Source organism: Pelodiscus sinensis, chromosome 5 (genome assembly GCF_049634645.1).
Source record: "Pelodiscus sinensis isolate JC-2024 chromosome 5, ASM4963464v1, whole genome shotgun sequence".
NCBI lineage: Eukaryota > Metazoa > Chordata > Testudines > Trionychidae > Pelodiscus > Pelodiscus sinensis.
The window spans coordinates 84096947-84121452 of record NC_134715.1 but is presented as its reverse complement, the minus strand read 5'-3'; the positions used below and the strand labels follow the sequence as shown (position 1 = coordinate 84121452).

Below are 24506 nucleotides of genomic sequence, written 5' to 3'. Positions count from 1 at the left end.
CAGGCTGACTGTGTGCTGCGTGATAAACTTCCTTTTGTTTGTTTTAAACCTGCTGCCTATTAATTTAATTTGGTGACCTCTAGTTCTTATATTGTGGGAATAAGTAAATAACTTTTCCTTATTCACTTTTTCCATACCAGTCGTGATTTTATAGACCATTATTATATCCCCCCTTAGTCTCCTCGTTTCTAAGATGAAAAGTCCATGTCTTTTTAATCTCTCTTCATATGGGACCCATTCCAAACCCCTAATCATTTGTGTTGCCCTTTTCTGAACCTTTTCCAATTCCAATATATCTTTTTTGAGAGGAGGCAACCACATCTGTATGCAGTATTCAATACGTGGGAGTACCATGGTTTTATACAGAGGCAATAAGATATTTTCTGTCTTATTCTCTATCCCTTTTTAAATGATTCCTAACATTCGATTTGCTTTTTTGAATGCCCCTGTACAGTGAAACAAAAAACAGGACTATGTAGCACTTTAAAGACTAACAAGATGGTTTATTAGGTGATGAGCTTTCGTGGGCCAGACCCACTTCCTCAGATCAAATACAGGCAGTCCCCGAGTTACGCGGATCCGACTTATGTCGGATCCGCAGTTACGAACGGGGCCGTTCCTCTCCCTAGTCTCCAGCAGACCAGGGAGAGGAAGCAAAGCGGCGGAACACGTGGGCAGCGGACAGGGCTGTCCGCTGCCCACGTGCTCTGAGGCTTGGCTCTGCTTTGCCCTGCTCCCCCCCGTCCCCCTGGTCTGCAGACCGGGGGGGTGGGGGGGGGGGAGGCAAAGCAGAGCCAAGCCGCGGAGCGCATGATCAGCTGACAGCCCAGACACGTCTGGGCTGGCAGCTGGCAGCGCGCTCCGCGGCTTAGCTCAGCTTTGCCCCCACCCCCCCTGGTCTGCAGACCAGGAGGACGGGGGGGGGGAGGGGGAAGCGGGGCAAAGCAGAGCCAAGCCGCGGAGCGCGCGGTCAGCTGACAGCTGTCAGCTGGCCGCGTCCTCCGCGGCTTGGCTCTGCTTTGCTCCCTCCCCCCATCCCCCTGGTCTGCAGATCAGGGGGACGGGGAGCAAAGCAGAGCAAAGCCACGGAGCCCGAGGGCAGCAGGACAGCCACGGCGCGTCTGGGCTGTCCCGCTGCCCCCGTGCTCCGTGGCTTTGCTCCGGACACCTGTGGTACAGCAGCTGGGGCGCTGCCAGTTGGTCCCGTAGCACCGCTCTGGGCGCTACTGGACCAACCGGGCAGCACCCCAGCTGTTCTGCCCCAGGAGTCCTGATTCAGCCACTGCTGGTCAGATTCAGCAGCGGCTGAATCAGGACGCCTGGGGCAGAGCAGCTGGGGTGCTGCTGGGTTGGTCCAGTAGCGCCGAGGAGCGGCAGCGCCACTGGACCAACCCTGCAGCACCCCAGCTGCTCTGCCCCAGGCGTCCCCAAGTCAGCCGCTGCTGAAACTGACCAGTGGCTGACTACAGGAAGCCCCTGCCCCGGGCTTCCTGGAATCAGCCGCTGATCAGTTTCAGCAGCAGCTGACTTGGGGATGCCTGGGGTTCTTAAGTTGAATCTGTATGTAAGTCAGAACTGGCGTCCAGATTCAGCCACTGTTGAAACTGATCAGTTTCAGCAGCGGCTGAATCTGGACGCCAGTTCCGACTTACATACAGATTCAACTTAAGAACAAACCTACAGTCCCTATCTTGTACGTAACCCGGGGACTGCCTGTAGTGGAAGAAAATTGTTGCAACCATATATACCAAAGGATACAATTAAAAAAAATGAACACACATGAAAAGGACAAATCAAATTTCAGAACAGAAGGGGGAGGGGGAGGTAAATGTCTGTGAGCTAATGAGATTAGCTCACAGACATTTACCTCTTCCTCCCCACCCCCATCCCCTAATAAACCATCTTGTTAGTCTTTAAAGTGCTACATAGTCCTGTTTTTGTTTCAGCTGCACCAGACTAACATGGCTACATTTCTATCACCTGTACAGTGAGTGAATGTTTTCAGAGAACTATCTATAATGACTCCAAGTTCTCTCTTAAGTAGTTGCAGCTAAATTAGTCCCCATCATATTATATGTAGAGTTGGGATTTCCCCCCCGCCCCCTCAATAACTTGGTTACCCAGTTAATGCTGGTTTCATTTATTAATTTCTTCCTATTAATACTCATAATAATACTGTGCCCCAATGCAGATTTTTACATACATAGTACTTTCTTGAATTAATTACTGCTTCAAGGACAATAGCTAGAGCATATATTTCAGAAACAAAATGTCTAACATTGCTTTAAAAATTGCGAGTGATGGAGAATTTATGACAACCTAAGTAAGTTAGTCCGATGATCAACTATCCTCATTGTTAAAAAGTGATACCCTATTTTTTGTCTATATTTGTCTAACTTCAACTTCCAGCCATTGCATCTTGCCAGACTTTTGTTGCTGATAAACAATTCATTTTCTGTTAATGCATTTATGTTACCTTTGTGTTTTAGTTTAGTTTAGTTTTACCTAGTGGAAATAAACCCATACTAGTGTAACTCTGGGTGGTCTCCGGTGAGAATATTTTTGGGGTAACATTAATTACATTAGTGGGTTTGGGGTTTTTTTGCCATCATCACACTAGAAATTCATAGCTGATTTGCCACCCTGACCCCCAAGTCATTCAGAATTAGAATCATAGAATTGAAAGAGACCTCAGGAGGTCATTGAGTCCAACCCCTTGCTTAACAAAGGACCAATCCCAACTAAATCATCCCAGTCAGGGCTTTGTCAAGCCTGGACTTAAAAACCTCTAGGAATGGAGATTCCACCACCTCCCTAGATAACCCATTCCAGTGCTTCACCACCCACCTAGTGAAATAGTTTTTCCTAATATCCAACCTAGACCATTGTTCCTCGTTCTGTCATCTGTCACCACTGAGAATAGCCCCTCTTACTGCTTCCCATTCTGTAGGTATTGCTTACCTTCTTTGTTCCTAGAAGAAACATACATTTGGTTATATTAAAACATGCACTGTTTGCTTCCACACAGGTTATGGAACAAACTGCATCAGTGCATCTTTTGTAATCAAATTTTACCAGTAATGCTTGTTCTCTTCAACATCATTAAGAAAAACAACATTATGCAAAGAATGTTTTTATCCATGAGGATCACACTAGAAACATACCAGCTTGATGACTGCCCATTATCCAATTACACCAGGTACCCAATTGTAACACACTTCATGTGTGCCATGTTGATTTTAGTATAGTTCTAGTTTCTTAATCAAAACGTTCTGTGGTACCAAGTCAAACATCTTACAAAAATGTAACTATATTATATCAATGCTATTGATCACTTTATCAACTTAACTTGTATCCTCAAAAAAGTAAGTTAGTATTGCCTCATAAGTATGTGTTCTAATGAAGATGCAATAGAAATAAAAATTATGGGTTTGCACATAACTGTAGCTCAGCCTCTCTTTGTCATGCCTGAGAGGAATCAAAAGGAATTCTCTCTCAGGGAGGCAGAATTCTCTTTTAGAGATACAAAGTATTTAAAGACCCCAGGAGCTGTCATAGGTGCTGACTCCCTGGAGTGCTCATGGAAAAAAATAGTGAAAAAAAATACCTACTGGCAGCCCAGCTTCCCCTCCTGCTCTCCAGCTTTTCCTGTCTGCGGACAACCTCGATGATCAGCTCCAGCTCCTCCCACAATTAGCTGTTTTACAGCATGAAGGAGGCTCTTAGTGGGAGAGGATAATGAGCAGGGATGGAGCCCACTTAGGGGAGAGGGCAGGAAGAAATAGCAAAGAGGGACAGGAAGAGCCAGGGTTGGGGGAGGGGGGACTAGGAATTTCAGATGAGGTTATGCGTGGGGGTTTGAGCACCCCCTGGGCCCGGAGAAAAGGGGTGGCTGTCCAGTTGATGGTGGGAACAAAGTCATGTTCACGATCTACATAGGAAAAGAAAGCTCTGCCCTTGTGTTCCTTTTCTCTATGTTCACTTGCACGAGGGCACATTTTGAACAAACAAAATTTCTTACTTTCTTCAAAACAGCTATTTTAAGACCTTAATGTTGTATTTCGCTTTATGCTTTGATTCTGTTTTCTCACAAACCGATACAGCACTTCATTACTAGTGGCTATAACTATAGTTTCATTAGCGTTGTCCTAAGAAAGATGACGTTTTCCATTAAAAACGTTGCAACATTCTCCAAAGCTCTGTTCATTACGATATATAGCAAAACATCAGATAAAGTATTTTCCATCTGGAATGCAATTACTTCTAAGTTCCATTTGCATTAGCTGCCTGAAGCACATGGTCACTAGTCTCTTAAGTTAATTTCCCATGTCTCCTTTTTAATGTTTAAAGAAAGTATATAAATATTTAATAAAATGCAGATGCAAAAAACTCAGGAGAAAAAAAATCAGTGTTACAAAAATATAAATTTTTGCAGCATACTATACACAATGTAAGTGGATATCAATAATACATACTTCACACTTAGTCCTATCAGTCAAGAAACTAAGATTCTGTATAATTTAAAATATCTTTTGCCCATGATGATACTGAAGGATGTTATTCAGCATAACCCTTTTCCAGACTGCTCCATATTCCAGTTCCTAATAATCTTATAACATGAAAATATTTTATCGTAATCATCTTTCCTGGACCTCAAAGATGGCAAGAATTCTACTGCCTCTTTAATATTAACTCACAAATTTATTTACAAATCATTAATGTATTGTCTATTAATTACTCTATACAAATAGAGCCAATGCAGAGAAGAGAAGCTCGTCAAGGTTCTTGCACTATCTTTCCTTCTCTTCTCCCTCCTCTTCTAGTCTTATATAAGTATAGGAGTTTTGTATAGGGATGTGAAGGACTAGTTGACTATCCAATAAGCAAATTTTTATCAGATAGTTAACTAGTTATCCCCCCTCCCACTCCCACTCCTTGCTGCCTCTTATCAGATAGAGGTAGCAAAGGGGGGGGGGGGGAGAAAGAGGCTTCTGCAGGAGCCAGCACAGCTGACCCCAAAGCTACAGGTCCCCAGGGTTGGCTCTGCAGCTAACCACTCGGGAAGCCTTATAAAATGCTTGTGGGCTGCCCAACCAGCAATCCCATGTGGGCAACCCTCTGGGCAACCATTGGCCTACAGCCCCCCTGCTCCCTCCCCAATCCCGCTCAGATTTAGTCAGGGGTATTTGTAGTACAAGTCATGGACAGGCTACAGGCCATGAATTATTGCTTACTTCCCGTGACTTAAGTTCCTGCTCATCTGCACAGCCCCGCAGCCTCCCAGTGAGCCCCATCCAGAGAAATCAGGGCTGTAGTGGGAAGAAATCCCTCTCCCCATGCCCTAAAGCTGCCACAGCCCTGGGGGAAACACCTCTACCTGCAGACCCCAACATGAAGCTGCTGCAGCCAGCAGGAGGAGAAAGGTGGCTCTTGCCCCCCCCAAGCTAGGAGCTGAGGCAGCTCTGTAATTGGACCGGCAAGGTAGTGGCCAGCACAGTAGGTCCAGCTCGTAGGCGGGGACCGTGGGGCTCCTTGTGCTGACTGCCCTGTGCATCGTACATCACCTACATACTGGTGCACAAGACAAAATTATTTTGGTGTAAGAGTGGGCAAAATTAGAAGTTATCCTGCCAGTGACTTGTCTATGACTTATTAAAAATACCTATGACTAAGTCGTAGCCTTCAACCTAATTTATGCAGAGGTGATCTTTTGGGCTAAATTCCCAACACAGCCTTTAATTTGTATTCCAATTCATGCATTTGACATACAGGCTGTCGAGTTTACACTGTTTTGTGTGAGCACAGATATGCTCAAAAATTTACATTTATAAGTAGCATTTTTACAACAAAGAAATTGCACTACCGTACTTGTATGAAATGAACTAAAAATACTATTTCTTCTTTTTACAGTAACAAAATTTTTTTATTACAAATAAGTGAGCACGGCACTTTATGTTCTGTTTGTTTTAACCTCACTATTGGGATTTTTTTTTTTAAATTGCTGACAGCCCTAATCACACTTTTGTTGAATTTTTTTTCTTTGCTATTGTTTCTTGTAATACTAAAATGTATTATAACTGAAAGAAGTTAGAGAAAAATTCTTCCCTGGCCTCACCAGTTTATTTTGCTCAGAAAAATACATCTAAACACAGAAATTGGTAGGAAAACCTAGAGGTGGGTGTTGTACATTCATTGGCTTAAAACATTTTTTTTAAACTTTAGGCCATTTCTATGTTAATCGTGGCCCTCCAAATGCCATAGCAAAATCAAATGAAGACAGATGGCCACAGTTAACCTTCAGAGCAATGCCTCTGATTTTCACCGATTCAGACTCTGAATCCAACCCTCATCACCTCCTCTCAAAAAACTTACCCCTCTAGTATCCCTGACCTCCCATAACACAGGCAAATCCAGATCAGCAGTGAACCCTCTGAGTTAGGATGGCAGCAGTTCTGTACCCCCACACAGCAAAACTATGCTCCATAGGGACTTTTGAAGTCAGTAATGGCTGGGGAAGGAATGGGACTGTTAGAATCATGGATGCATGTTAACTAACCAAGTCACACATGCCCTTAACTCAAATAAAAATATGCAGGAGGAGGTCTCAACTTGAGTCTGAGATTTTGTTCTCCCTTCTGCTCTCCTTACAATTCTCTGCAGAGCGCCCAAATACTTGAGCTATGGTCAGGAACTAGGATTTGGTCCTTAGTACAGTTTCCACAGGGAGCTAAAAAGGTCAGTTTCACTATCATGGAACTTATATCCTCATGTCTGTTGAGTGGTGGTGGAAACCTGCCCCAAAAGTAAAGTTGACCTAGCTTCTATCACTTAGAGGCATGAAAAAGTCTTCCCCCAAAACAATGCAAATTTTCTGTTGATAAGAAACAACTCTCTCATCAACATAGCATCCATTTCTCAATGAAGTGGTATATTTATATAGTCAGGAGATCAGCATAGCACTTCCTCACTAGATCTGCTGAAGCTGCGCTGATGTAGTGCAGACCTTCTCTTAGTTGTCAGGGTTTTTTTTCTGTTTTAAATCAGTTGTGCTCATGAGCAATCCTCAATTCTAGAATGAAATAGGACTTTTATAAAATACACGCAATTTAAATCAATGTGGATGATTTCAACATGTATATTAAGTTTTCTGTATTTCATCCCTAAGAAACTACAATAAGAAAAAAAGGACTCACTTTCTTTTTTTAAGTATTAATTAAAATGTATCATATTTAAAAACATTCATAAAAAGGATTAAAGCAAGCAAAGGTACCCAAAGAGTAATTTTTTATCTTGGGGAATACTAGATTACATTTCAATTGTGCCTGACCTGCTTATTTGTCTGCTTCTAATATAGAGCCTGCTTATTTGGCAGTTTCTCAAGTTACTCCCCTCAGGCAGCTTGAGCCAGTAAAACTAGATCCTTTCATCTCTGTGGAGCTTACTGACAACCAGCCGTCTGGTTTCCTAGGAAACAAAATCTTGGCTAGAAATAGTGAATCATTTCCAGGTCACTTTCAACATGGAGAGTGGAGCAGGAAAGCATTGGACAGAAGAGGAGGTTAAAGCCTTGCTAAGCATTTGGTCAGAAAAAAACATAAGACAGCAACTTCATGGAACACTAAGGAATAAAGGAATATTTATCTACATTGCTAAAAGACTACAGGAGTTAGGAGTTTGCAGAGACTGGAAACAGTGCCGTGCAAAGTATAAAAATCTGAAGTATGAATTCAGAACAGTTAAATATGCCCACAACTCTGGAGATGCCACTAAAACCATGAAGTTTTTTCATGATCTTGATGCCATACTACAAAATGAACCAGTTACACAATTAACAGAGGATGAAAACGGCAGGTGTTCTGCTACTGAAAGACAGCTGAACATAAGCACTACCACAGAGAACACTAAAGGTAAAAACTAATTTTTCTTTTATTTCTTGTATTTGCACAATTAAAAAAAATCTGTTAGGATTAAAAGCTATATTATAGAGCCCCAGTAACACAGAGCAGAAACTGACTTGATACACACCTTACAGACTGGGATAAAAAGGTTAGCACCACTAGTGTTGAAGTCTGTAAATACAGCGTAACCCTTACAAATTACACTAACTGCTGAAATGGTTCAGTCCTGCAGAGACTCTGTACCTTGTGCCATGGGTTTTTAATATTCATCTACACTTTTTTCTTTGGAATACATTTCTAATACTTTGCAACAGGTTTTTAGAGCTTCAGTTAAGAAAGAAACTATTGTAGAACATACTATATTACAATTTCACAACTCTATTATAAATGTGGTGGCTTTTAAATTAATAAATTTTTAGGTCTGAAGTCACAGGAAGTCTAGAATATTTTTATTCCTATTTCAAGAAGGATTACTTCCTTTTAAATGCAATGTTATTAATTTTAGAATATGTTAATAGAATTAAATGTAAATGCATGGCTTAAAAATTGCATTGTTTGTGCACTGAATATTTTTTAAATTAGCTATTTGTGCATTTATTAGACATGTAAAATGTGTTATGTTTAAAAAGATATAAACTATCCTGAAGCAAGACAGAAATAAATAAGACAATGTTTTTAAGCATGAAGAAATGATATTTACCAAACCAATTGCACATCAGGGTCTGTTAAACCCTCTCTGTGTGCATGTGAGCATCATTAGCATTACACTGGGATTTATCCTATCACATGGAGAGGTGGAAAAAACAATTAGGAAATAGGCGGAGGAGACACTGTTTTGATCACAATTAAAATTAACTGAGGGTTCAGATTTGAAGCTAGATCAAGGCTTCAGTTGGTGATCTCACTATGCGAAATCCCCCTGGGATGCTGTTACAAGATTTCCATCACATCCAAACTGACATCAAGAAAAACGCCCCTCCTGTTATTCTTTGTCATCTACAACTGTACCAAAATCTTGAGGGGAATGAACAGATCTGAAGATTCAAATCAGAACCCAATTTGAAGAGGCTTGCATTAAGTTAAAATACCGAATCATTTATACAGAACAAAAATCAATTCAGTACAGAGATTTTCAAAGGCAAAGGGGAGTTGGATGCCCAACTTATTTGCCTCTGCACAGCTCCCACTAAAATGCAACTGGACAGTTGGGAAATTGTGATTTCCATGTTTTAAGAAATACATTTTTAGTTCTCAGTCTTACAGAGCTAACTGTCAATTTTTAATTCTTTGGTAAGAGGTGTCATCTATTTTAAAGACATTTAGTTAAATCTTACATTTTTAGATTTAGTTTTAAATAATGAACAGAAGCTCAGGAGGCAGATCTTGAGCTGGTAATACCTGCTATATCTCTACTGACTTCCGTGTAGCTATGACCATTTACACCAGCTGAGGAGCCACCCCGAACACTTAGGGCACGTCTACACATCAGGACTAAAGCCAAAATAAGCTACACAACTTCAGCTACGTCAATTGCGTGGCTTAAGTAGAAATAGCTTATTTTGGCTTTTGGTACTGTCAACACAACAGGAAGTCGAGGAAGAGCACTCTTCCTCCACCTTCCCTTACTCCTTGTAAAATGAGAGTTACAGGAGTTGGAGTAAGAAGGTTGAAGGGGTAAACAGTTCTTGATTTGATTTTAACAAATAGGGAGGAACTGGTTGAAAATTTGAAAGCGGAAGACCGCTTGAGTAGAAGTGACCATGAAACCAGAGTTCATGATTCTAAGGAATGGTAGAAGGGAGAACAGCAAAATAGAGATAATGGATTTCAGGAAGGCAGATTTCAGTAAACTCAGAGAGCTGGTAGGTAAGGTCACATGGGAAGCAAGACTAAAAAGAAAGACAACTGAAGAGAGTTGGCAAGTTTTTAAAGGGACAATATTAAGGGCCCAATACAAGCAAACAAGACAGATTTTCAGGGGGCAAGATTAGAAAGGAACAGGCAGAAAACAAGCTAAATCTGGCTAGAGACATAAAGGGTAACAAGAAGACTTCTACAAATATATTAGAAGCAAGACAAAGAGCAAGGACAAGCTAGCCCCATTGCTCAGTGAAGAGGGAGAAACAACAACAGGAAACTTGGAAATGGCAGAGGTGCTTAATGACTTCTTTGCTTCGTTTTACACCAAGAAGTTTGATGGTGACGGGATGCCTAACATAGTGAATGCTAGGGGAAAATGGGGTAGGTTTAGAAGTTAAAATAATAAAAAAAAAGTTAAAAATTACTTAGAAAAAACTTAGATGTCTTCAAGTCACCAGGGCCTGATGAAAGTGCATCCTAGAATACTCAAGGAGCTGATAAAGTATTTGAAAAATCGTGAAAGTGGGAGAGATTCCAGAAAATTGGAAAAGGGCAAATATAGTGCCCATCTTTAAAAAAGGAAATAAGAACAAGACAGGAAAATACAGGCCAGTCAGTTTAACTTGTGTGCCAGTGAAGATAATAGAGCTAGTAATTAAAGAATTAATCTGCAAACATCTGGAATAGAAGGTGATAGGTAACAGCCAGCACGGATTTGTAAAAAAAACAAATCACGTCAAACCAACTGATAGCTTCCTTTGATAGAATAACAAGTCTAGTGGATAAGGTAGAAGCAGGGAACATGGTATATTTAGTTTTTAGTAAGGCATTTAATAAGGTCTTGCATGACCTTCTTATCAGTAAACTAGGGAAATACAATTTAGATAGGGCTACTATAAGGTGGGTGCATAACTGGCTGGATAACAGTTCTCAGAGAGTAGTTATTAATGGTTCATAATTATACTAAAAGAAGGACATAAAAAGTGGGGTTCCGCAGGGATCTGTTTTGAGACCAATTCTGTTCAATATCTTCATCAATGTTTTAGACGATGGCATTGAGAGTACAATTATTAAGTTTGCAGATGATACCAAGCTGGGAGGTGCTGCAAGTGCTTTGGAGGATAGGGTCAAAATTCAAATGATCTGGAGAAACTAGAAAAATGGTCTGAGGTAAACAGGATGAAGTTAATAAGGACAAATGCAAAGTACAGGCAGTCCCCGGGTTACGTACAAGATAGGGACTGTAGGTTTGTTCTTAAGTTGAATCTGTATGTAAGTCGGAACTGGCGTCCAGATTCAGCCGCTGCTGAAACTGATCAGTTTCAACAGTGGCTGAATCTGGACGCCAGTTCTGACTTACATACAGATTCAACTTAAGAACCCCAGGCATCCCCAAGTCAGCTGCTGCTGAAACTGATCAGCGGCTGATTCCAGGAAGCCCGGGGCAGGGGCTTCCTGTAGTCAGCCACTGGTCATTTTCAGCAGCTGCTGACTAGGGGACACCTGGGGCAGAGCAGCTGGGGTGCTGCTGGGTTGGTCCAGTGGCACCCAGAGCGGCGCTACGGGACCAACCGGCAGCGCCCCAGCTGCTGTACCACAGGCGTCCGGAGCAAAGCGGCGGAACACGCGGGCAGCGGGACAGCCCAGACGCGCCGTGGCTATCCTGCTGCCCTCGGGCTCCGCGGCTTTGCTCTGCTCTGCTCCCCGTCCCCCAGGTCTGCAGACCAGGGGGAGGGGGAGGGGGAGGGGGAGGGGGAGCAGAGTAGAGCAGAGCGGCGGAACGCGCGGCCAGCTGACAGCCCAGACGCGTCTGGGCTGTCAGCTGGCCGCGTGCTCCGCTCTGCTTCCCCCCCCCCCCATGGTTTGCAGACCGGGGGGGGGGGGGGGAGCAGAGCGGAGCAGAGCAGAGCGGCAGAACGCGCGGCCAGCTGACAGCCCAGACGCATCTGGGCTGTCAGCTGGCCGCGCGCTCCGCTCTGCTCCCCCCCCCCCCCGTCTGCAGACCAGGGGGAGGGGGAGCAGAGCGGAGAACAGCAGAGCGGCGGAACGCGTGGCCAGCTGACAGCCCAGACGCGTCTGGGCTGTCAGCTGGCCGCGTGCTCCGCTCTGCTCCCCCTCCCCCTGGTCTGCAGACCAGGGGGAGGGGGAGCAGAGCAGAGCGGAGCGGAGCAGAGCAGAGCAGAGCAGAGCGGCAGAACGCGCGGCCAGCTGACAGCCCAGACGCGTCTGGGCTGTCAGCTGGCCGCGCGTTCCGCCGCCGCTTTGCTTCCTCTCCCTGGTCTGCTCGAGACCAGGGAGAGGAAGTGCCCCGTTCGTAACTGCGGATCCGACGTAAGTCGGATCCGCGTAACTCGGGGACTGCCTGTATTCCACTTAGGAAGGAACGATAAGTTTCACACATACACAATGAGAAGCGATTGTCTAGGAAGGAGTACTGAAGAAATGGATCTAGGGGTCTCAGTGGACCACAAGCTAAATATAAGTCAACAGTGTGACACTGTTACAAAGAAAGCAAACATGATTCTGGGATGCATTAACAGCAGTGTGGTGAGCAAGCCACAAGAAGTCATTCTTCTGTTCTATTCTGCACTGATTAGGCCTCAGTAGGAGTAGTGTGTCCAGTTCTGGGCACTACATTTCAAGAAAGATGTGGAGAAATTGGAGAAAGCCCAGAGAAGAGAAACAAAAATGATTAAAGGTCTATAGAAAACATGACCTATGAGAGAAGACTGAAAGAACTGGACTTGTTTAGTTTAGAAAAGAGAAGACTGAGAGGGGACAGGACAGAGGTGTTCGAGTTATGTAAAAGGGTCTTAGAGGGCGGAGGGAGAAAAATTGTTCTTGTCCTCTGATGACAGGACAAGCAGCAATGGGTTTAAATTGCAGCAAGGGAGGTTTAAGCTGACCATTAGGGAAAACTTCCTAATTATCAGGGTGATTCAACAATGGAATAAATTGCCTAGGGAAGTTGTGGAATCTCCATCACTGAGGATATTTAAGAGAAGGTTGAATAGATATGTATCGTGCATGATCTAGACAGTGGTCGGTCCTGCCATCAGGGCAGGGGACTGGACTCAGTGACCTTTTGAGGTCTCTCCCAGTTCTAGTATTTTCTGATTCTAAGGAGTTCTGGTGCTCGACATTATTTTGACATTATTTCAAAAATAACGGCTTATAGTGTAGACACAGACTATGTTATTTCAGAATAATATTGCTGTTCAGATGTACCCTAAGGGGCCACAGGAATACTCATTTTCACTTGGTTATGTTGTATGTTTTAAAACTGGTTTGCCTAAATACAGGTTGAACCTCTGAAATCTGGGACTCTGGTCTGGCAGGACTATGGATGTTCCTGGTTCAGAGAGCCCCGGTGCCTGGGAGTGCGAACCGGCTGGGAACCCCATTCCCGGGGGGCCCCTGCCAGTGGGACTGGCAAACCCTGTCTCTGGGGAGCCCCAGCCAGGCGGGGAGGCAGCAGGTCCAGCAAGCCTGATCCTCAGGGAGACCTAGCCAGGCAGGGCAGCCAGCAGCAGAAGCAGGGCAGCTGACATGCCCTGTCCCTGGGCATTCCCGTCAGGCAGGGGAGAAGCAGGGCCACTGCGGCTGGGGAGCTCTGTCCCTAGAAAGTCCCAGAGGGCCAGAGCCCAAGTCCATGCCCTGCAGGCTGGAGCCCAGTGGCAGTGAGGCCGGAGCACCGCCAGCTGCAGGAAGGGGAAGTGTCCTGGGAGACCGGTGGCACGGGACTTCCCCATATCCAGCCAATTCTCTCATTAGGATTTGGTCAGATCCTTGGGGTGCTGGACAAGGGAGGTCCAGCCTGTAGTTCATTCTAAACTTTGCTTCTGCTGAACCCTAGCAAACTTAAATCATTAAGGGGCACTTTCAATTAATGCTTCACATATCCTATCCTGAATATCTTTAAGCTAACAGCACAAAGGACCCAATACTCAGCCAGCCTTTTTGATGAACTCCAATTTAAAAAATCCTGTCCTGGGTGGGACATACTGCATTTTGGGGCATGTGGCAAAAGTATGATATAATAATGGTACATTCAAATATCTATAAAGAAAAGGAAATAAGGGAAGCATTTGTGCATTTGGTTTTAATTCTTCAATTCACAATACTGCATTAGAGGACCAATCATACTCCATTAAAGTCAGTGGGGAAATTCCTATTAAAGTGACAATTCTTAATATGAATATTTTAACTGAATATTTAAATCTATTTTCTGACACTACATCTTTAAAATGTGTCTCCTAGATACTTTATTATTTCTCATTAAAAAAAGATCTCATAAGAATTTTTCTGCTCTTATTCTGAACTGATGTGTTTTGGAAGACAGGATTAAATTCAAAATGATCTGGATAAATTAGAGAAATGGTATGAAGTTCAGTAAGAACAAATGCAAAGTATTTCATTTAAGGAAAAACAATCAATTATATGCATACAAAATGGGAAATGACTGCCTTCCCCTAGCCTAGGAAGTAGTACTGCCAAAAGAGAGCTGGGGGTTATAGTGGATCACAAGCTAATATCAGAGTTACACAGTTGTTTAAAAAAAAAAAAAAAAACACAACACAGCGCAAACAACATTCTGGGGCAGTGGGCCCAATGGCTGCACGTAGCCCTTTGGGGTTCTATGCGTCGCCAACAAGGTATTTTATTTATCACTGCCCACGCACAGGGTTGCCAGGTTCTGATGGTTTTCATCCATGTACTTTTTCTTATCAGTATTACAAAAGTGACATGCTTAAAGCAAGGGCATGTGAAATGAGGTACATGCTGACTGCACACAGCATTGTGAGAGTCATGTGCTCTCTCTGTATCCAAACAAAGCGCTTCTATCGTTCAGTCAGCACACCCCACAATGCCACGTATGCAAGCGCAGTTAGCAAAACTGCCTTATCTTGGGACTGTCTTGGTTATGACAGCCTTGTGGTCCACTGCAATGAAGGAGGGCCATTCAGGCAGCCCATTCATTAGCCCATGTTGCCCATCACTGTTCTGGGGTGTATAAGCAAGAGTGCTGTAACTAAGACATACGACAAATTCTTCTACTAGAAGTAAAATATTGTCTCCAGTTCTGGGCACCAAATTTTAGGAAAGATGTGGACAAACTGGAAAAAGTCCAGAGGAGAGCATAAAAGTGATTAAAGATTTAAAACACGTGACCTATTGGAAGTATTGAAAAAAACTGTTTGTTTAGTCTGGAGAAAAGGCTACGGGAGGATATAACAGTTTTCAAGTACAGTAAACCTCAGTTACAAATACCAGAGTTACAAACTGAGTGGTGAACAATACACCTATCTGCTGCTGCTTATTTGTATACATACATACAAATACAGCACAGGCAGTCCCCGGGTTATGTACAAGATAGGGACTGTAGGTTTGTTCTTAAGTTGAATCTGTATGTAAATCGGAACTGGCGTCCAGATTCAGCCGCTGCTGAAACTGATCAGCGGCTGATTCCAGGAACCCCGGGGCAGAGCAACTCTGCCTCGGGCTTCCTGTAGTCAGCGCTGGTCAGTTTCAGCAGCGGCTGACTTGGGGACGCCTGGGGCAGAGCAGCTGGGGTGCTGCTGGATTGCTGAGGTGCTGCTCCTCGGTGCTACTGGACCAACCCAGCAGCACCCAAGCTGCTCTGCCCCAGGCGTCCTGATTCAGCCGATGCTGAAACTGACCAGCAGCTGCTGAATCAGGACGCCTGGGGCAGAGCAGCTGGGGTGCTGCCGGGTTGGTCCAGTAGCGCCCAGAGCAGCGCTGCGGGACCAACTGGCAGCACCCCAGCTGCTCTACCACAGGCGTCCAGAGAAAAGCCTGGTCTGCTGGGGGGGGGGGGGGTGGCGCATTAGCTGCGCCCTCCTCCCCCCCCCCAGCAGACCAGGGAGACATGGGCGGTGGACCGAGACACACCGCGGTCCCGCGCGCGGGTCCTCCGTGGCTTTGCTCCGCATCTCCCTGGTCTGCTGGGGGGGGCTTCCCCCCCCAGCAGACCAGGGAGACGCAGAGCAGCTTTTCTCGCCCCGTAGGACGCGGGCGGCGGGACCGCGGCGCATCTGGGCATCCCGCCTCTCCCATTCTCCGGGGCGAGAAAAACCCCGTTCGTAACTGCGGATCCGACATAAGTCGGATCCGCGTAACTCGGGGACTGCCTGTACAATGCTGTTTAACAAAACTACTAAAAACAATGAAAATGTTGAAAAAAAGATTTGGCAAGATAATAAAACTATTTCGGTGCTTACTTCATTTAAATTAATACTGTTAAAAGCAGCATTTTTCTTCATGTAAATTTTCAAAGCTGTATTAAGTCAATGCTCAGTTCTAAAGTTTGAAAAAGCCATAACATTTAGAGTTAAAAACAAACCACCATTCCCAAGTTGTTCATTATTCTGAGGTTCTACAGGACATAACAGTATGTTACAAAGTAGGGATGTTAAGGATTAGTCGACTATCTGAGAAACAAATGCTTATTGGACAGTCAGTCGAATAGTCAATTTCCCCCTCCCCCCCCCATCAGACAGAGGCAGCAAAAGGTGGGGAGGGAGAGAGAGAAGAGAGAATTCCTCTACTAGAAGAAAAGTATTGCCTCCAGTTCTGGGCACCAAATTTCAGGAAAGATGTGGACACACTGGAAAAAGTCCAGAGGAGAGCATAAAAGTAATTCCAAAGCGGCAGTGCCACACAGCTGAGCCCTGAATAAGCTGAGGACTCCCCAGCTGATCCTAGGCTCCAGCACTGAATTTCCTCAGAATCTGGGATCAGCTGGGGAGTCGCCAGCCTATGCTAGGCTCCATGCACAGCACTGCCGCACAGCTGATCCCAGGTTCAGCTGTGTGGTGCTGCCACTTTGAAACAGGGGTAGCACTGCACAACTGAGCCTAGGGTCAGCTAGAGACTCCCCAGCTGATCTTGGGTTCTGGGGAAATGCCACTGAAATGCAGCTGACCCCAGCTCCACGTGGCATTTCAAATTGGCAACGCAGCATGGAGCCCGGGGTCAGCCCTGTGCTCCATGCTGCACTGCCGCTTTGAAATGCGCAAGAGCCCCCACTGGGGACTCTTGTACATTTCAAAGCAGGCACACCATGTGCAGCCCAGAGTCAGCAGGATTTCCTGTATGTGGAGTTTGGCATTCCACCTTTGAAATGTACAAGAGCCTAACCAGGGACTCTTGTACATTTCAAAGGAGGAATGTGGAAGTGCCTATCCACTAGTCGATGGAAATTCCATCGATTACTTGACTAGCCAATTAACCATTACTTAACAGCCTTATTACAAAGAGGATGTTATTTCTCTTTAACCTCTCAGGCTAGGACAGGAAGCCACGGGCTTAAAAATACAACAAGGAAGGTTTATGTTGGACATTAGGAAAAACCTCCAAACTTTTAGAGTCGTTAATCACTGGTACAAATTGAATAGGGTGGCTGTGAAATCTCTGTGACTGGAGGTTTTTAAAAACAGATTAGACAAAAACACCAATCAAGAATGGTCTAGTTATAACATCATCCTGCTTTAGTGCAGGGAGTGGACTAGATGGCCTATTAAGGTTACCTTCCAGTCCTACACTGTTCTTATTCTGTTTTAGAAAGATCTGGGGGGGGGGGGGGGGGGAGACCTAAAAGTAACAATCCTGCAGGAACAAAAAAAAACAAAACAAAAGAATACTCTATAGCCATAGGAAGTGCTCTACTCCCACAGCATCTCTAACACACAGTGCCCTCGCTACTCTGAATAAGGGGGGTAAATGAAATATGGCTATTTTAATTTGAGTATCTTTTGCAAATCAGAAAGGGATGAAGTATCACTACACCACAGCCAGACCCCATTTTGTGCTGTACTTCTCCTCCCCCCCCCCCCCCCCCCGAACCATGCAGAAAGCCTAATCGCCTTTAAAAATTTGGGCCTGGCCTCTTAAATGTCATTGAAAATCATGGGACAGTTTCAGTTTTCAGAGTCCAATTCACATTTTCAAATTGTATCTAATACTGGCTTAATATCAGATATTCTAACTAGGGATGTAAAAAATCCCTTAAAAATGTAACCATGTAACTGCTAAAAATCCTAGCCATTATATGTGCTGCCAATTTATATAATTTTAATACAGGTTGCACCTCACAAATCTGGGATTCTCTCATCCAGCAACATCTGTATGGTTCAGTATGACCACAGATGTTCCTGAATGAGAGAGCTTCAGGGCAGGAGGGCCAGCAGCTGGGAGTCTGGTGCAACCCTGCTAGTCTACTAGTGGGACTGCAGCAGTCTGGGAAGAGCTTGATCAGGGCTGTCTGCTGCCCAGCAGTGCAGCCCAGACCTCAGCAGCCCAAGAGGAGAAATCTAGCCGGGCCATGTCATCCAGGGAGGCAGTGGGGCTGCAGCAGGCTGGGCGACAGAGGCAGTGTGATTGGGGCTGCCTGTCACCTTGCATTGGGGCTGGGATTGCTGCCACAGCAGCCCACAAGAGGAAGCAAGCCAAGGCCACAGCAGTCTGGCAGAATCAGTGTGGCTGGGGCTGACCTGTAGACAGCCTAGCTGCACTGAAGGAGCCAGCAGTGGGGAGAGGCAGCGAGCTGAGGGGCTGGTATCAAAGGATCTCCCCTTGACCAGCAAATTGCTTCATCTGGGACCAGTCAGGTCCCGAGGGTGCTGGGCAAGAGAGGTCCAGCCTGTATTACAGAGCCCATAAAAAAGCAGGCTCCTGGGGCACCTTCGCTGCAGGTTCTGCAGTATGCAGCAAAAAGCCCAAAGGAATCCAGTGTGAAACCCGCAGTGGGACCCTGGGCAGATAGGGAGCTTCTCCAGCCCCTATCAGTTAACTGGAGCTGGACATCCCTAATTCCATCTGTGTGCGTGCATGCCCACACACTCTAGACATGCAGCGTAACAATACACTACCTGTCCCACAGATGTCCATGGCTCAGAACTATTCAGAAGTAACATAAAATGTATTTCAAATTTTATTCAACACGAAGTAAAGTATGGTGTTAGTGTGTAACTTTTTACAAAATGGCACCTGCAAAGCCTTCCACAGAGGCAGCAGAGAGGTATGCATGAGGAGCTGTCTTTTAAGCTGGCTCTCCACATATGCCAGCTCCCATGCTTGCTCCCCCTTCCCACAGACAGCAGCGTGAAGGGGCAGGTAGGAGCCAGCTTAAAATTCAGCTGCCCTGGAACTATCTGCTCTCTGCGCTGCTGCCTCTGATAGAGAGGCAGTAGTGCGAGGAAGGACGGGGGAAGGGGGCACAGGCAGGAGCCTGTACACATGGGAAGCCAGCTTTCAGGCTGGCTCCATGCACATACCAGCTTTTGCAGAGCTGCCTGGCCCCAGCACTGCTGCCTGTTATCAGAGGCAGTAGGAGATGGGGGGGGGGGGGGGGGGGGGGGGGGGAGAGGGATAAGGCAGGAGCCAGCACTTCTGGAGAGTCAGCTCTCACCTGTATCTAAACATATAACCACTAAAAATTCAGCAGTTACATGTTTACACAAATAAACATTTGTTAACATCCCTAAAATAAAGCGTATAATGTTTATAGGATGTTTGGAAATGTTTAGAGGGATGATGTCTATTCTAACTACGCACGTCTCACATACCAATCTACTATTCCTGGATAATCAAAACTATTCTTCTGGTTCAGTAGATTGCTTGCCTTACACACCTGTTTGTTTTTTGCTACAATAACCATCTCAGAACTCATGGACAGACATCATTCCAAAGGCTAGAGTTCAATCAAGTAAATGTCTGCTGTTATCCAACTTTATTAATGCAGTTTTTCCCTTATCACACTTAAAAGCTATTTTTGCAATAATTCTAGCTGCTTTATTGTTGTATAAACAGGCTTTGGATATGACACCATCTGGAAATTGTGTTTATTTCGGGGGGAAGGGAGGTTGCTTCTGCTTTTTAATTTGAATGAGGCTAATGGTACGTATATTCTGAAAAACACACTATCCCACACAGAGGCAAAAAGGCTCCTACGCGCCAAAAGGGATAAATCAGCTCTCATTTATATGTATCATTAAATTTGTTTCTAATACAGTAAAATGAATATTAAATTCACTAACATCTATCCCATTATGATTACAGTTACTTCTTGCCTAAATTTCTATACTTGCAAGCTAATGAATTTGTCACTGTGAATTGACTGCAATTTACATATTGTAATATCGTCTAGATAGATTTATTCCATATCTGTTTATACAAAAATTCTTTCCCTACCCCCTTCAGGTGAAATGTCAGTTCCATTAGAAGAGGATGAGGAAGTCCCAGAGGATCCATTACTTTTTATTTCACATGTCAGACCAATTGAACTAGGTACAGTATGGTGGTGCGGGGAGAAAATCAAAACACTGCTACTAGATTTATTTCTCATTGCATCTTAGAAAAACTAAAAGAAGTCTTGCTAGGAATAGCTTCTGTTAGCCTCAGTACATAAGCAGTCAGTTTCTGATTAATGTAACTTTAAAAACAGACATTATATTGCTCTTTCTTCCCAGTTTTAACATTCAGCAGCCTCATAAATAACTAGATATATAAGGTGGCAGATGACTACCGCATGACCAATTTGTTGATTTCATGGTCATGAAACCATTCCCTGCAACAGCTAATCAGATTACCTCAGTTTATCTTAGAGTATTTTGTTACATACTAATTGAAGGCCTGTCATATGATAGCATGTGAGGCTTGTATCGTTTGTGGATTTTCTGCCAAATCATACAATTTCTACACAAACTTGCAATTCTATGTAAGAACAAATGGGCTGAGTGCAAAGGAGATCTGCAGGGATTTTAACAAAATAGAATCCTATATCCTAAATTGTAGGCCACCAGATCAACAACTCAAGACTGCAGTAGCATTCATAGCAGCTGCATTCCCATTTCACGTAGGGGTTTGGCAAGCAAATCCACTGGTCCGACAACTTGATGCAAAGGCTCAAAAGATTTATTACATTAGTTGCACCCAAGGAATTGTCTCCCTCCTCAACTGGATCAAGAACTTTTGTGCCAAAAAAGGACTCTAAAAAAGAGGTGGACATTTCACTCCTGATGTGTACATATATAGCTTTGCTTACAATTCACGCTCGGATCACTAATTAAGGGGATAAAGATTAAAGATTATTTAGATCCTCTAACACTTCTATAACATGATATGGAACAGACAGACTTATTTGACCTGTTGAAAACCTTTAGTTCTGGTTAAAAGGAGGAAAACAACTTTGTGCAAAACAGACAACATTATATACATATGGGCTCTCAAGAATGCATTAAAATACTTAGCTCTCCTATAGTGCATTTTTCATCCATATATTTCAGAATATTTATAAAAGGAGTCAAGTGCCATTCCCCCTATTATACAGTTGTAAAAACTGAGGCACAGAGCATAATACTGAGACTACTGGAAGAAAATCTAATTCTTTGTTTGTAGCTTAGGCCACATTTCACTCCAGACGCTAGCACACATCTTGCCAGAAGGAAATGGAAATGATGCAAAACATGTTTAGCAGGGACTGGCAGACAGCAAATAAGAGCTCAAAAGCAAGGTGCAACAGACAAGGGAGACAGTGCCCGGGAGATGTACATTACTATTGCAACCTCTAACTGTGAGTCTCCCATAGAAACTAAAGCTGACTCTCAAGCACAACACTGTCACCCTTCTCAGGGCAGAATTCCTTCACAGGCATAATGACCCTCACAAAGGGCCAGATTAACCTTTTGTAGGCCTGTCATCATACATATTTGAGGGATCCCAGGGGGAATAGTTGTAAAAGACTGAGTACTGGGGGCAATCTGTAGAGTGAGGTAGGGGCTGGTGTCAGGCACAGCTGGGCAAGGGAAGAAGTTGGTCTCTGGAGCAAGGCAGAGACGGAGGGCAAGTACAGCATGGTGTGTGTTAGGGATGTTAAGGACTAGTCGAATATCAGATCAGCATTTGCTTATCAGAGAGTCTGTCCATTTCCCTCCTCCCTCCCCCCGCTGCCTCTATAATATAGAGGCAGTAAAGCGGGAGGGGAAGGGATACTTCAAAGCGGCAGCACTGCACAGCTGAGCCTGGGATCAGTTGTGCGGCAGCTGCCCCTTTGAAACACCGCCTCAGTGTTTTCAAAGGGGCAACACCATGGAGCCTGGGGTCAGCTGGGGACTCCGCCACTGACCCCGGGCTTCATGGTGTTCCCCTTTGAAAATGCCAAGGCGGTGTTTCAAAGGAGCAGCCACAGCACAGCTGATCCCCGGTTGAGCTGCCCCTTTGAAATGCTGCCTCTGTATTTCAAAGGGACAGCTGTGGAGCCTGGGGTGAGCTGGGGACTCCCCAGCTGATCCCGGGCTCCACATGGCATTTCCCCAGAACCCAGGGTCAGTGGGGGAGTCCCCCGCTGACCCCGGGCCCCATGGCTTTGAAATGCACAGCGGTGACTCTTGTACATTTCAAAGCAGGCACCCGCGTGCAGCCTGGAGTCAGCGGGACTTCTCGCTGATCGTTGGCTGTAGGCGGAGTTCTGCAATCCTCCTTTGAAATGAACAAGAGCCCCAGCAGGGGCTTTTGTACATTTCAAAGAAGGAAAACCAAAGTGCCTATCAACTAGTCAATTAACTGCAATTTAACATACCTAGCCTGGGGGTAGGAGAGGGAGGGGAAGAGGAACGTGGATAGGAAAACCTTTGGGACACTGCAGAGCTGGTATCTCTCTCTCTATCAGAGCAGGGTCCTTGGGAGCTGGCTCTCTCTCTCTCCAACTGAGCTGCAACTTCTCCAGGCAGCAGCAGCTACTCTTCCCTCCCTCTTGGTGGGGAGGTTCATTGTGGTTACTCCTTTAACTGGACTTTTAGTGTCCGGTCAACTACCAGGTCCACTTTTCAACTGGGTGAAAATCAGACACCTGGCAACAGGAACGGGAGTGGGGAAGAGATGAGGGTATTCATGGGCCACACCACTTTTTCCTTGCCTTAAGGGTAAGCAATGGAGCACTGGGGAAAGAGGGGACAGGGAGGCACCAGTGCCCAGAGAACCTTGGGAAAAGAGGCCAGCTGGGAATAAGGCTAGGAAGGGAGGGGCAAAGCAGAGGGCAGGGTCTTGGTACTGGCATCCCCCCCTCCTTTCCAATGTTTTTAGGGAACTTCCAATGCACCTACCTGCCAACTATAATGGGCCCCTTCTGACCGTGGGCCCAGCACAATGACACCATTGTTAATCTAGTACTGTCCTCAGAAGGGCATATTGCTACTACTTGCACCTCCATCCAATAGCAGAGTACGTATAAGCCCTGACTTTTATAGGTGCCCATCATTGCAGAATCCTGGGCACCGCCCCAAATAGAAAACAAAAACTTCACCCCTTCTTCTCTGGATTTGTTTTTAAATTCCTGCATACTGAAGATTAGGAACACAGATGTAAGAGTACTTTTGTGAAAAAGTTCAGACAAAATTCTGCTTCTGAAAATTGTGAGATATTTAGTCTTTCATTTGTCAATGCATAATGCTTAGGTTCAAATCATAATGGATGCTTTGTGACTTACTATGCTACCAAAAATCACGCCTGACAATATTATTTTTAGAACTGGTTGAGTATTTTTGAAACTTTTTCCAATAAAAAAAATGCTAATTTTTCAAAACCATCACTTCTTGTGAGAAAGTCAGTTCTGACATTTTTTGAGACTTTTTGGAGAAGATTTCAGACTAATTAAGTATCTTACTTCAAAGAATATTAAATGAAAAAAATTCTAGAGTAAAATTTTCAATCCACCTACCCATTGGGATCCAATCTAGAACAACAACAAGTCATACAAATCTGGAAGCCTAGTATATGCAATGTGATTTACCTATAGAAACGTTGGCCAGATGCAAAAGCTAAACAAATCCTTCCATCTCCCAAAAGCATCATATCCATATCCTCAGTTATGAATTGTGGGATGTGAAGAGTTAGTAGAGGACCTTCCCCATTCAGCATCGTGGGTCCTTTTCTTTCTCTCTCTCTCTAGCCTAAATGTTTGGCTCTTAGGCTACATCTACAGAGTGGAGCTATTTTGGGATACCACTGGGCAAAATATAATGGCTTGCTATTCAGACATCCCTGTAAACCTCATTACACGAGGGATAAGGGACGTTTTGAAATAAGCTATTTTGAGGTGTGTTGTGTAGACACATCCTTAGATAGAAAAATGATAGCCCCTTCAAAATACGTGATACACAACTAGAAAGCTTATCAGCTGCCAAGGCAACCCCAATATTTCTGAGCTGAAACCACTTCAAACTTCTTTGGTGTTTACTGTGATTATTCCTGTGTTGCTCATTTCAACCGCATATGAAACAATCTCATAATGTTTTGAGGCAAATATAGAAAGTCTAATTGGTATGTCATGGATCAATAGCCTCCCTAACTGTAGTGTATCAATGATCCAGCAGTTGCAGAGGCTCTTGGATGCTGACTTGGGACTTAATTGTTAAAATAAAAAGGGTAAAAATGCCATCTATTAGTAAAGCTTCCTCATGAGTAGAATGGGTTATAGAGACTAATGCACAGTCTATTCCTTCTAGACCAAATTTATCACCAATATTCATGTAAGTATGCTTCACTGAACAAGACTGCTATCAAAGGTCATATTTGCCACCATACAGAACTTAATGACAGAAGTATCCTATCACCACAGCATGGATTACCATTTAAAATGGGATGGCTGTGAAGGAATTTAAACATACTGATTGCACAATTTATGCCAATTTCTCTGCACTTACGTTTACACTTCTCTGTAAGTATTGAAAT

General features: G+C 44.4%; 2 protein-coding genes across 2 annotated transcripts in view; one reads left to right on the top strand and one right to left on the bottom strand.

Annotated features, from left to right (window-relative positions):
• The window catches only part of PPAT (phosphoribosyl pyrophosphate amidotransferase), an 80855-nt gene that overhangs the window by 27570 nt on the left and 28779 nt on the right, over positions 1–24506 (bottom strand). The window lies entirely within an intron of this gene.
• PAICS (phosphoribosylaminoimidazole carboxylase and phosphoribosylaminoimidazolesuccinocarboxamide synthase) overlaps positions 7505–24506 on the top strand; it is a 61691-nt gene continuing 44689 nt past the window's right edge. The window contains exons 1-2 of the mRNA XM_006113500.4: positions 7505–7907; positions 19980–20066. Of these exons, the coding sequence (XP_006113562.2) occupies positions 7520–7907; positions 19980–20066 (475 nt within the window). The 5' untranslated portion in view covers positions 7505–7519. The remainder of the gene's footprint in view (positions 7908–19979; positions 20067–24506) is intronic.